The following is a 13,866-nucleotide window of genomic DNA, read 5'->3' on the forward strand; positions in this document are numbered from 1 at the left end:
AAATGCGTCCACTCACGTGCATGTAGTTTAAGAAGAACACCAGGCAAGAAAACGGATGCAATACAATGGACGAGTTCAAAGTGATGTGTTCAGGCTCTCTCCACCGGTACGGAAAAGAGTCACCGCCTTATTACAATTCAGTGGTGCTTAACTTTTAAGATGAATACAATTAAATTCAAAATGTTGAAGAACAGTTTGTTTTTACACATTTTTCGGCACCATTCCATTTCACTTTTATTTCCAATACATTTGAATTGAATGATAATTTAAGGACAGTAAGGCCACAACGAACAATTATTTTTTTAATTATCGATTCATTTGTCCATTATTTTTTCAATGAATCCATTTTTTTTTTTTTTTTTTTTTAAATGTCAATACCTTTATTCAAAAACAAGACATTTCTGTGACTGGTCTGTAACATACCTCAGAAAATCGGCAAAAACGTTGACGGCTTTTTTTGTTTTGTTTTAAATCGAGGCAGCTGTCGATTAATCTATTATTGTTCCACTTCTAAAGGACTTTTTTTTTTTTTTTTTTTTTTTTTAAGAACCAAAGGCGCCCTATTACAAGAATAAAGTCATGTGTTTTTTGAGAACAAAAGGCATATTTCTGAAGAATATAGTAACATTTTTGGGGAGAATGAAGGTGTCTTTTTCAGAATAACAATAATAATAAGCAATATTGAAATTCACTTCTTTCCTTGTTCGACTTGGACATGAATAGCAGAATATTCGAAAAAGTCGACTTCATCCTCGTGACCTTCCAATTAGGGTCGTTAGGATTAACGAGGCTTTTTTTGGTTTTTGGAAATAACACTTCCTCCTTCCAAAGCCGACGCTTGTGATTGGCTCACTCTGGTCATGTGCCATTAGTAGCCTCGTAATAGTTCAACTATGACATCATTTTGGCAAATATGATCTCGAAGCGCCATCCATGAGTTTGAGCTCTTGAAAAGGTTTCTATGGTTTTTTAATCCACTTTTTTTCCTCTTTTGTTTACACACCACTGTCCCGTTGATGCATTCATTGGAAATTGAGACGTCATCGAAATGTAATTAAATGTAGTCGGTTCAATTACTTTGAGAAAAGCGCTTGAAATAGTTCCATTTTGCAAAGTCGTCTTCCCAACACTGCTGATTAAAAAAAAGGAAAAAAAGAAGGAGAGAAAATGGTTGTTTGAGGATGCAAATTGTTGATTTGTTTGTTTGTTGAAAACCTCGCGCACGCGCACTGCTGAGTGAGGGCGCGGTGGACGACGGGAAGAAGAGGAAAGCGAAACTCGCCCGGTCGCCGGCGACTCTTTCGTGGACGCGGCCTGCGTTCGAGTTCCGTCGGCGGGCGGAAGGGGGGTCCCACTCGGATGAGGATGAAGCCCACTGCGATGACGCGAGACGACGGGGCCGCGCACGCGGGGAGGAAGCTCCGCTTTCGGCGTCCGTACGGTGAGCCGCTGGCGCACGCGCACGCGACACGTCATCACTCGCCGCGCGGTTGCGTAACAGGAAGCACGTGGATAATTCCACAGTGGGCGTCGGGGGCGAGTGTTTTGGGGGTCACGTGGTCGCTCATGGAGAAAAAGCTGGCGCGGCGCGTGCGCTGCACGAGCACAGGTGAGCGTCCACCTAGAAACACGCACGAGCCGGACGTGTACGCGCACGCGCGCACGGTTGTACATAACGTCACGTTTCGGGGTCATTATTTAGCGCTAATTCTTACTCCAGCTGCTTTGCCGTTGAACACTTTATTTTTTATTTTTTATTTTGATATTCAATGTTGGGAAGATGACTGGAAATGTAACTTGTAATTATAACCAACTGCATTTCCAAAGCGTGTTTTGCGTGTGTGTGCGTGTGTGTCTATATATATATATATATATATATACGTGGGTTATTTTACAACTGGCTTAAGTTACAAAACTGCACACCTACACTAAAGTAAAGTAAACACCCTTCGCTAATTTAATATCCCTTACCGCGCTGCTCGTTAGACTGAATTGATAGGCCCAGCACCTGGCGCACTTCCAACAACAAAAACCAGTCCACAAAAGCGCATTCTTCGGCGGCCCGTCGAACTAACGCCGTCGCCCAACGACACGACTGACTAACGTCGAGCCAGTTAACAGCCAGCCCTAGCTAACAGCGAACCCTAACCCACTCTACGTTCTCGTTCGCTGACTTTCACGTCACTTCGCAGGCCAAGCTCCCCTTTCAAAGGCCCACGCACGTTCACTGCCACAGATACTACAGTGTAGAATGTGTGGATGACGACCCCAAGTGGACAAAACTCATATCCGCATATATTTTGGTATTACTGTACAGTGGACCCCCGCATACCCGCGGTTCGGCACCTGCGTATTCACCTACACACACGGAGCGCTTGTATTTTCACGTGGTCGGCGCGATGAGTTTCATTAGTGTCTCTGTCATCGGCCAATGGGCGACGTTCCGTCCTCTGCCGCCGGCCAAACAGGTGCTTGGATAACTCCGCCCCCTCTTCTTTAAAAGTCTGCTCGCGTGCGCGCGCGCGCACACACGGCCATGTCGCACAGCCACAGCACCCTCACTCAAACGCGCCTCGAGAAGACGTGGGTGCCGTGGGTGCGAAACCGACTCAGCAAGCGTCGAGGATGTGAGTACTGCAACTTGTTTTTGGTGTGTGTGCTTGTGTCACCGGCGTCGTACGCGCCACTGTTCCTCGCCGCTGGTCGTTCACCCCACTGGTCGTTCACCCCTCACGGTATCGCTGAGCGTCTAAGGGCTAGACGACGTGGCCTTAAAATTAACCCCACCCCTCCCTTCAATCAAAACAAAAAGCTAATGACAATGACATTGCTCAAAACGAGGAGAAAATGTCCCTTTAAACACAACTTGGGATGTTCGATTATTCACTCCTGGGGACTCACCGATGCCATTAGTGCTTTTGATACATAACACAATGACGGAGAATTGTCCAAAAAAGATCTCTCTTTTTCTTTCTGACTCATTTGATGGTTCAGCGATGTCAAACCGCCGCAGTGTAGCGCCGACTATTGGCGAGGAGGACTTACTCGATGTCCGATTGTTTTGCCTCAAGCGTCGGTGGCCGGTATCGGCAGCCTTCGCGAGTACCCGATACCTTGAAATAAGGCCGGTATGGCGCCGATACCTAATATCGGTACTCGCCCATCTCTAAACGAAACCCTGTATACATTTTGATAACATATTTGACAATTTAACATCAATAAATGAACAAAAATATGTAACAACAAAACTGTCACTGAACATAACAAGCGATGATGTCAACATCGTTTATTGCTGTGGTCGTCGTCGTCGTTGTTTCTTTTTTTTTTTCCTGCAGCGTCGGTTCCGCAGTTCACCAACTCGCCCACCATGATCGTGATGGTCGGACTGCCCGCCCGCGGGAAAACGTACATCTCCAAAAAGCTCACCCGCTACCTCAACTGGATTGGCGTCACCACCAAAGGTATCGCATCACCACATGCAAACACAAGGAGGCGCAATGCAAGAAACTTTACGCTGGGCCTGTTATGGCAGGGGTGTCCAAAATACGGCCTGGGGGCCATTTTGTGGCCGGCTGTCCCATTTTTTTCCGCGGCCCATTGCATATACTAAAATAAAATTTGGCATGGCCTGTAGTCAAGTCTTCTTAGAAGGGTACACCCGTGACAAATAATGTAAAAGATTTTAGGAAGAGCCGAAAATAAACCGTATACAAACCTTTCTATTCATAAAGCATCAATCACTAAAGATCTATTTCTGATGCAAAGGTCTAATTTGTGCAACCGATCAGACTAATGATCCTAATGAAGATTGTCAACTTCCTGTATAGGTTACTCCTGTTTTGGTTCGCAACGTGACGATGTGATCAGTTGCAGGGGGCGGATCTCTTCATGTGGGATACAGGGCCGCGGACCACCCCAAAAATCCTCAAACATTTGCCTTATCGCCTTCACCAGAAAGCTGTGACACAGCAGTTTTTTCAAGCCACCTGTCGATGAACGTGTCGCGTCTTTCTCAACAGTGTTCAACGTGGGCCAGTACCGGCGAGACGCCACCCGCGCCTACAGCAGCTTTGAGTTCTTCAAACCCGACAACGCCGAGGCCATGACGATCCGGAAGTACGATCAACCAACAAAGCACTCGTTCCAATCCCGCCGCCGCTTGTTCATATTGTGGCTTCGCTGTCCGGCAGGGCGTGCGCCATCGCCGCGCTCAAGGACGTGTGCGACTACTTCACCAGCGAGCAGGGCCAAGTGGTGGTGAGTCATCCAGCTCGTTGACTGGAACGCAAAGTGACCCGCAAAGAACCCTTGAGGTGAACTACATAGACGACAGTCAAAACAGTCATTTCATCAAATACCGATGTGCTCATTTGAGGTTTTCGACGCCACCAACACGACAACGGAGCGCCGAGCGGTCATCCTCAACTTCGCGAAGGAAAACGGCTACAAGGTTCGTTTGGCCTCACTGCTGAAAATCTGAGCGTATTCGTGAAGGACATTTCACCATGACGTCACGTGTACTTCCGGGTCGCAAGAGCCAACGTTTTGTCAGACGGCGCCGCGGGCATACAAGCCCTTCCGTGTCATTGGAGCAAGAAAACCAGAAATGGCTTGAGTGACGATTTTAGCGTTCGGCCGGAGAGTAAATGTTTGAAGTATCAGTCGAAAAGAAGATGTTACATGAAGTACGTTGCTTCAAAGGGAGACCGAACGATGGCGTGAATTTATTTCCACGCGTTTGTTCATTCGAAAATAGAAGTGGTGAAAATTCAGACATGGTGAACATGATCACAGAGGGACTGGCTCATGAGTTGACCTTTCTGTTGCTCGGATTAATGTAAAAGCCTTCCTTCCGCTAACCCGATGATGGAGGTTTGCTTCTCGGTCTGTGGTGACTTTTTTTTTTACTATTTACAACATCCATTGGATTGATTCTCCTCACCCTCCGATTCTGCCAGATTCATATTTTTGTTTTTTTCAGACGGCTATTGTTTAGAAACGTTATGAAATCCGTCGTCGATTTTAATCTGAAACATTTTTTACTTTTATCACCTTGCACCACCTGGTCAGGTTTTCTTTGTGGAGTCCATCTGTGATGATCCAGAGATCATTGCTGAGAATATTAAGGTAAATTCTGGATCAGAACTTGATCAAACTGGAAATTACATCTTTTGATGGCCTTTTTTCCCCCCAACCTGTTGAATTAGCAAGTGAAGCTAAGCAGTCCCGATTACATCAACTGTGACAAGGACGAGGCTGTGGCCGACTTCCTGAAGAGGATTGAATGCTACAAGTTGACGTACGTGGCACTGGACGATATTAAGGACAGGTTAGTGTCACTTCTTGACAGCGTAGACCACATGGACTCCATAAGCCATGTCGGGGACCACTGCACGACAGAACTACTGGGACTACATAGACATAGTAGCGCCAGACCACACGAATCACATAGATTACATGGTGCACATTGACAAAGTGGCTTACATATTGTAGGCAGTCATGGTTGAAAAGGATTTGAATTTGCAGGAATTGTTGTGGCTGCTTTTGCGTCTTGAAATACCGCCTCTGAAAGGCAGCTGTAATCTGGCAACGGTGTGCGTAACGATGGCCGCGGTGATAGTGGTGAGGAGGAGGTTTAGGCAGAATGAAAGGGCGACATGAGACTTTCGTGAAAACATTTGTGAAATGCCAGAAGAAGAAAACAAGGGATGCGACAGATTGTCTATTGAGCTAAACATTTTGGAGCTTCTGAGTGATGTAAGGGGCTGGTTTGGAGCAAGTCACAAGAAGGAGTCATGCCATACCACCTATGACAAAACTCCTTTCAGCTCTACATTTCCTTGGGTCATTTCAGTGAACGTTGGCAATTGGTTCTGGCAGAGCAATTTTTCACGTGTACCGCCTTAAGTTTTAAATGCAGTGTTATACAGGATGGGCAGATTTCTTTTCTGAACCTTGTCGCCCCCCCCCCCCCCCCCCCCCCCCGTCCCCTTGCAGGAACTTGTCCTACATCAAAATCTTCAACGTGGGCAGCAGATACCTGGTGAACCGCGTGCAGGACCACATCCAGAGCAGGATCGTTTACTACCTCATGAACATCCACGTCACGCCGCGCTCCATCTACCTGTGTCGCCACGGCGAGAGCGAGCTCAACCTGGTGGGCCGCATCGGCGGAGACTCCGGCTTGTCGGCTCGCGGCGCCGAGGTGAGGAGCGCCGCGGCGTCGTCGCACGCTAGCCGCGGCTCCTCCGGTTAACGCCCCGCCGCTGGCGCGTGTCGTCCGCAGTTTGCCGGCGCTCTGGGAGCGTACGTGCGCAAGCAGAACATCAGCGAGCTGAAGGTGTGGACCAGCCACATGAAGAGGACCATCCAGACGGCGGAAGGTCTGGGGGTCGCGTACGAGCAGTGGAAGGCTCTCAATGAGATCGACGCTGTGAGTGCAAATCCACGTTTTTGAGGGCTTTTCTCATGCTCGCTCGCCAAAACCCGTTCATCTTGTCGTAATTGGCTCAGGATTTTTTTTTTTTTTTTTTTTTTTTTTTTTTTTTTTTTTAAGTTTCCCCGAGCAACATGAAATGTGGTCTGCACATCTATCATGAGTAGACCCACAAAAAAGCCTCAACAAGGCATACTGTCAAACAAACAGAAAAATGTTGTTAGTTGGCTTGGTTTGACGTAGTCGATGACATTTCCACGGTTCCTTTCCATCTTATTTCAGGCACGTATACGAGAACGTATACGCTACCAAGTCCATTTTGGGGGGTTTATGCCCATGGCCTCCCCTCGATGTGCACTACCAGTGGAAACACATTTAGTGCTTTTGAATGAGAAACTGGGTCTGAACCTTTGATCATTATCCTTCTGTCTTGTATATGCGCTTCTAATTTGATCATGATTGTAAAAAAATGTCTCGGATCAGTTTATTTTTTTAAAAAGAAACCCTGGAAATGATCAAAATGACTGAAACGTGTCCACGTCATGCAAACCATCTTTTTGTTGTTTGTGCACAGTTTGTAGATGGATGTTTTGATGACGATGACGGCGATTTAATTCAGTGTTGTCATGTTTGAGTCAGCGTGCGATGGCCTCGTCGTGTTTCAGGGCGTATGTGAGGAGATGTCGTACGAGGAGATTCAGGAGAATTATCCGGAAGAGTTTGCACTGCGAGACCAAGACAAGTACCGCTACCGCTACCCAAAAGGCGAGGTGAATGTTGTTTGACATGGCCCCTTTGGAAAATGAATTGGCCTAACCCGCACTCCAGCCCCTTAACCACGTGTGCCCTAAGGCGCTCCCACCACCAAAGCATGCAAACAAGGGGCGCTTTGGTTTTCTCCTAACGAGCCTCGTGTCCACCAGTCTTACGAGGACCTGGTCCAGCGTCTGGAGCCCGTCATCATGGAGCTGGAGAGGCAGGAGAACGTGCTGGTCGTCTGCCACCAGGCCGTCATGAGATGTTTGCTAGCGTACTTCCTGGACAAAAGTGCAGGTGAGCGAGCGCATGGACGATGTGCTGCTGTTCATCATCTCGGCGCTCGTAATAGTCATAATTCATATTACGAGGGTTGTTTTTCTGCCAGCGGAACTGCCCTACCTCAAGTGTCCTCTTCACACGGTCCTCAAACTCACCCCGGTCGCCTACGGTCAGTCACTTGCAGCAACTTCTTCTCGATGAGTGTTTTTCTTACAGTACTTGATGTGACTATATCGGAGTCCCCTTGGAATTGCAGTTTATTATTATTATTCAAACCATAGAATCACCTTTTTGGCGGCCTCAGTCTGCTCCCAAAATGTTAGCAGTGTATGTATTCTGGTGAAAAGGTTTTTATTTGAGGGGTCCCCAATTGGTCGTCACCCCCTTCCTCAACAATAACAATAACAACGAAAATCAATCTGCAGCGCCCCCTGAAAATTTTGCAAAATAAACCCCTGAAATGAAATTGGGCGGACATGTTTATCATAATAGGACTCACGAAAAACGCTCAAGGACCCACACACGTAAATATGCAGCAAGTCGGCCATTTTTGTTTGGGGCTCATCCTTCGACAGTGAGCAGGCAGCCAAGAAAGACTTGCACGGCTACATTTCAAAGCTAGTCTGGTTACGCCATTTAAGGTGGATGCCGCCAATGTGTGCCACGAAAACGAGGTTGCGAGGGCCCGGTCATTGCTGCTGTCAGCTCGAATTATCCCGATGAATGATTTGCATTTTTGGGGACCTCAACATGCTCCAAAATCCTTTTTTGCCCATCACTGCTTTGCCTGATCGACATGAAATTGGGTGGACATGTCTATCATAACAAAATGCACAAAGAAGTCTGAAGGACGTAGGGCTGCAATTTAAGAGGAAGCTAATGGTTTGAAGCAGCGATTTTTGCGGATTTGTCCAAATGCGCCACTGCCCGATTCGACGTGCCTGCCGATTTGAATTTGTGTTTGTTTTGCTTTTGGCGCAGGGTGTAAAGTGGAGTCGGTCTTCCTGAATGTCGAGGCTGTGAACACGCACCGCGATAAACCTGAGGTGAGCGCGAACGCGTGTGAACGGGAAACAGCCGCAGCTTCCCATTAAACAGGTGACAAGATAAATAGGTTAGGAGAATTATTTGGGCGCGCTCTTAATGGTAATTATGGTTCAACAATGTGTTAAGTGTGTTTTCTGGTGAGATTGAAGTCACTCGGGTACTGTGGAAGCTGACTTTGGACAAATCACAAAATCAACACGGACACCTTTGTCTGCTCCCCCACGATAGTGCGCCTGCTATATTGGGGATTTTTCTGCTAAAAATATTTTTGGGTGTGAAAGTTATACGGTAATTTTATGTGGACTCCCTATATTGCAGACTTTCATAAATAGCGGCAACATACAGGTGATCACCGCACATGTCAAGTAATCTGCGCGGTTATGCTGGTAACCACACGGCCTAGTTAGCATCTGTTAATGCTAGCAGGCTTTGCCAGCTCAGCTTTCAGTGATTGAAGTAGGAATGCTTGTTTTTGAATCATTTCCTCGGTTACCTCCAAAGCTTGCCGGGTGCGTTTCGGTGCCGCGTGGGCACGAGGGCGCCGGGTCACGGTGTGCTCCTTCTCTTTGTCAGAACGTGGACGTGGACAGAGAAGCGGAAGAGGCGCTGGAGACCGTCCCGGAGCACATCTAGACCACCACGGAGAAAAAAGACAAAAGAAAAACGCCGCCAACCAGCCCGTTTATTTCCTCAGACAGAATGTGGACTAGATTAGGTTTTAATTGGTAACTAACCTTCCAAAGCGAACGATGGCCGCCTACTTTGAGTGCTTTACACACAAGTATTGAATTCAAACATGTCCACGCCAAGTCAACAACCCTTGATACAACAGTGCCCCCTTGTGTCGAGGCAACACTCATCATATCGTGTGACATCTCCCCAACAAAAAACAAAAACATTTAGAAAGCCAGATTGCTAATAGGTAATTGTTATAAATTCAGACTCTCCTTCTTTTTGGGTGTTCTCTTTGGAATAGTTTTTCTTCTATTTGTGTCTTTTCTCTTTTCCCCCTTGTGATGTGGAGAGGTTTCCTTGTATGCTTTGATGAGCTCCTGTCTAGTTTATCTGTATTGCTGGGATATATATTATATATATATATATATATATATATATATATATATATATATATATATATATATATATATATATATATATATATATATATATATATATATATATATATATATATATATATATATATATATATATATACACACACACACACACACACACACACACACACACACACACACACACACACACCTCACCACAATAATTACAGTTGGGTTTGGAATCATTCTAAATTACAGCCCTTCGGGCAACACAAACATAGATTGTGAATAATAATCAATAAAATATCCAATGATCCCCCTGTTTGTTACGATAACCCGCAGGTGCCAGAGCAAAAGCATTTTGAGGAAGCACGGGCGACACAGTGTTGCCAACTCAGGAATTTTGTACCTTTATGTATTTCCCCTGGCTGAGGCAGCACTCCATCACCAAGACGCCCAATTACATTTGCAATTAGTGTGCAAGTATTTGCTGGTTATTAGAATCCAGCACTCATAACAGTTGGTGCTAATCTCTGCTAAAACTGCAGATCTGCTTACCTTTTGGCTTTGACATGATATTGCTTTGGAGTCCGGCTGTGGATTGAAACTGGCGGATCTGGGCCTAGCCTAGCTGACAAGTCATGGGCGGCCTAATGTAAATGAGTTGAGTTTTAACTCCGCACTTCATCAAAGTTGAGATGACACAGTTTCAGAAATAGAACGTACCAAACATGATGTTTAGGAGTGTGCCAAATACACTGAATTAATTAATTCGATTCACTGAATCATATTCAAAGATGCACTTTATGGATGCTCAGGGAGTCAGGGACTAATCAGTAGGGAACAAACTGCAATAATTGATAGTTATGCTCATTCAATGCTTTAATTCTTATTCTTATTCTTATTATTTTTGTTGTTGTTGTCGTAGGAGTTTAATTTGTTTTTCATTCTGTGTACATACTGTCAACTAACGTGGACTGTTAGCGCAATGCTAGCTAGCAGGTCAAGCAGAGTGATTGACGCGTGGCGTGAAAAATGAGATTTGTCTTGATGTGGAGTCATCGGCTTCAAACAGCTCAAAAATCCTTGACGACTCTTAGCGCACTGCTAACTAGCCGAGGTGGCTGAATGAATCTTTCAGGTCGTCCACTTCATAGCAGCGTGGACTGTTAGCGCAATGCTAGTAGCTAGCATTGCTTCCTCGGAAAAAACACCCAACACCATCGCGTGCCTGACACAAACGCCAAATTCTTACGAAATGATCTATGCTCTGTGGGGATTTGTAGAATTTAATAGGACGCACAATCGGGGCATGGTGCAATCACAACATTTTCTTTCATTTCCAATGACAACAATTGGAATGATGATGCTTCTTCTTCTTCACACAGTTATATCTAGCAGTGTCTCCAGGTGACTACAGTTCAATTGTGGTGTTGTGTCACTGTCTAAAACAGATAAATAACTGGGTGAGCCAAGATTTTCTTCAATTAGACCACAACAAAACTGAAATCATTGTTTTTGGCAATAAAGAAAAGAGAATTGCTTTTAGTATATACCTGGAGTCACTCTCTTTAAAAACCAAAGACCAAGCCCGAAACCTTGGTGTTCTGATTCAGACCTGACTTTCAACAGTCATATCAAATCAATGACTAAAACTGCCTTTTACCATCTGAAGAACATATCCAGAGTGAAGACTTGCATGTGTCAAGCAGACCAGGAGAAGATCATCCATGCTTTTATGTCAAGTAGACTTGACTATTGTAATGGTCTTCTGACTGGACTCCCCAAAAAGAGCATTAAACAGCTGCAGCTCGGGTTCTGACCAGAACGAAGAAGTCGGAGCATATAACTCCAATTCTAAAGTCTTTACACTGGCTTCCAGTCAGCTTTAGACTAGATTTGAAGGTTCTGCTACTGGTCTACATATCACTAAACGGTTTAGGTCCTGAATACATGAATGAAATGCTAATGGAATATAAACCCAGTAGGGCTCTGAGATCGACAGACCCGGCCCGGGTCAAATAGTGGAGCACAGAGTCCAAAACAAACATGGTGAAGCAGCATTTAGCTGTTATGCTGCACACAAACGGAAGAAGTTGCCCACAGGAGTGACGTCAGCCCCAAGTTTGCATGTTATGAAGTCCAGGTTCAAAACTCTTCTTTTTCCCATGCTTTTTAGAGCATTTCCACTTAAGTGATATTTCTTGCACTATATGCTGTTTTAATTGTATTTTATTTTTTTTATTTTTTTTCAAATGTTTATAAGCTGTTTTTTCTTCACTTTTAATCATGTAAAGCACATTGAGTTACCTTGTGTATGAAATGCGCTATATAAATACATTTGCTTTGCTTCTTTGTGTTTGTTTGTTTTCTCCACATGTATTTGTTCAAATGTTTGATCTTACCCCAGTGAACCCAGAAAACATCCAGCCGGATTCATAAAGTGTCGTGCCCAGGTACACAAGGGCGACGTGGCGACCCTGCGGTTGTAGGCCGACCGACAATGACCCCCGCGCCACACCGCCCGCTATCGAAACATATAGCTCTTAGTCATAAAAGCCCGCAAAGACAAGAAAAGCTCCATTCAAAACCAAAAAAGACAAATTGGAGGCAAACCGACTTGCCAGAGTCCTCGAGGCCGGCATGCTTGCTTTGCCTCAGTGGCTACAACGGTCAAAGGTGGAGCAATGAGACAGTGAATGCATCACACGGCACGTGTTTCCATGAACAAATTAAGCCAACAGCACAACAGCTGCACAAAACAGTTTGTCTAAGCTTGAGCACGGTTCTGTTGGAGTCTATCTGTTTTTTTATTCAATATGTACAATTTTGAAGTTGTGTACGTTTGAATTAATGTAGTATTTTTTGAGGTGTAAAAAGGTTGAGAAGCACTGGCTTATCTCATGAAACAATTTCTTGTACAGAATAAAATATTAGTCAAGAACTGTAATTCACAGTTTTTTATTGTTATTGACGTGTAGTAATGTTTGAATGTGTGTTTTTTTAAATGTAATTTCTCACACGAACTGATTTATTGTAAATCATCCAAAGAAGACCGTTTCTGTGTGACGTCAATCCGGACGAGCGGTTTTTTTCACCTTGGACATATTTTGATTTGAGTCATTCTCATAATGTTCAATAATGTTGTTCATTTTGCAGAGTAATCTTTTTTCCTGTGTCATTGAATGCAATTCGTTCATTAGGAACGACATCCAAATCGTCGGCACGAATGTTTCCTATGATTAATGCCGCCCTATGGGGGGCACAAGCCAGTGCAGGCCCGGATAAATGCAGACGGTTGCGTCAGGAAGGACAACCGGCTTGAAACTTTGCCAAACAAATATGAGCGTTCCTCCAAAGAATTCCATACCGGCTCGGTCGTGGCCCGGGTTAACGACGTTCGTCACCGGCGCCGTCAACCTGCAGGGCGCCGTTGGAAATTCAGCTACTGTGGGTCGAAGACGAAGAAGAAGAGGTGGACAGCGGGTTCTTTAGCAGAAAGAGAAGAGGAAAGCACAGAGCCTAGACCTGAATGTGGGGACTATGACAGGAAAATCTCGGGAGTTTGGTTAACATGATGATTAGATGAAAGGTTGATATATTGTGTGTGCAGGAGACTAGGTGGAAAGGAAGTAAGGCTAGAAGTTTAGGGGCATGGTTTAAATTATTTGACCATGGCGTAGATGAGAAGAGAAATGGAGTTGGGTTTATTTTAAAAGAAGAGTTGGCTAAGAGTGTCTTGGAGGTGAAAAGAGTACAGATCGAGTGGTGAGGCTGAAACTTGAACTTGAGGGTGCTATGTTTAATGTGATTAGTGGCTATGCCCCACAGGTAGGATGTGACCTAGAGGTGAAAGAGAAATTCTGGAAGGAACTCGACGAAGTAGTTCTGAGCATCGCAGACAGAGAGAGAGTCGTGATGGGTGCAGATTGCAATGGACATGTTGGTGAAGGAAATAGGGGTGATGAAGAAGTGATGGGTAAGTTCGGCATCCAGGAAAGGAACTCGGAGGGACAGATGGTGGTAGACTTTGCAAAAAGGATGCAAATGGCTGTAGTGAACACTTTTTTTCCAGAAGAGGCAGGAACATAGGGTGACCTACAAGAGCGGAGGTAGAAGCACGCAGGTGGATTACATCTTTTGCAGACGATGTCATCTGAAGGAGGTTACCGACTGTAAGGTAGTGGTAGGGGAGAGTGTGGCTCGACAGCATAGGATGGTGGTGTGTAAGATGACTCTGCTGGTGGTGGGGCGGAAGATTAGGAAGACAAAGGCAGAGCAGAGAACCATGTG

General features: G+C 45.2%; 1 protein-coding gene across 8 annotated transcripts; it reads left to right on the forward strand.

Annotated features, from left to right (window-relative positions):
- Nucleotides 1-917: 917 nt before the first annotated feature.
- On the forward strand, nt 918-9,594 carry LOC133412473 (6-phosphofructo-2-kinase/fructose-2,6-bisphosphatase 1-like). 8 transcript variants are annotated; one of them, XM_061695747.1, is made up of 16 exons: nt 918-1,441; nt 1,525-1,609; nt 2,469-2,627; nt 3,336-3,461; nt 4,020-4,116; nt 4,191-4,257; nt 4,376-4,450; nt 5,071-5,127; nt 5,208-5,329; nt 5,998-6,205; nt 6,287-6,433; nt 7,102-7,206; nt 7,360-7,489; nt 7,581-7,643; nt 8,456-8,520; nt 9,095-9,594. In XM_061695747.1, exons 3-16 carry the CDS (start codon nt 2,537-2,539, stop codon nt 9,152-9,154), a joined length of 1,413 nt encoding a protein of 470 aa, XP_061551731.1. In that variant the 5' UTR covers nt 918-1,441; nt 1,525-1,609; nt 2,469-2,536; the 3' UTR covers nt 9,155-9,594. The 8 variants fall into 8 exon arrangements, with proteins under 8 accessions (XP_061551731.1, XP_061551723.1, XP_061551738.1 ...); XM_061695739.1 differs by having other exon boundaries at nt 1,525-2,627; XM_061695754.1 differs by lacking the exon at nt 1,525-1,609.
- The last annotated feature ends 4,272 nt before the right edge of the window (nt 9,595-13,866 follow it).

The sequence above is a fragment of the Phycodurus eques genome, chromosome 1 (genome assembly GCF_024500275.1).
Source record: "Phycodurus eques isolate BA_2022a chromosome 1, UOR_Pequ_1.1, whole genome shotgun sequence".
NCBI classification, from domain to species: domain Eukaryota; kingdom Metazoa; phylum Chordata; class Actinopteri; order Syngnathiformes; family Syngnathidae; genus Phycodurus; species Phycodurus eques.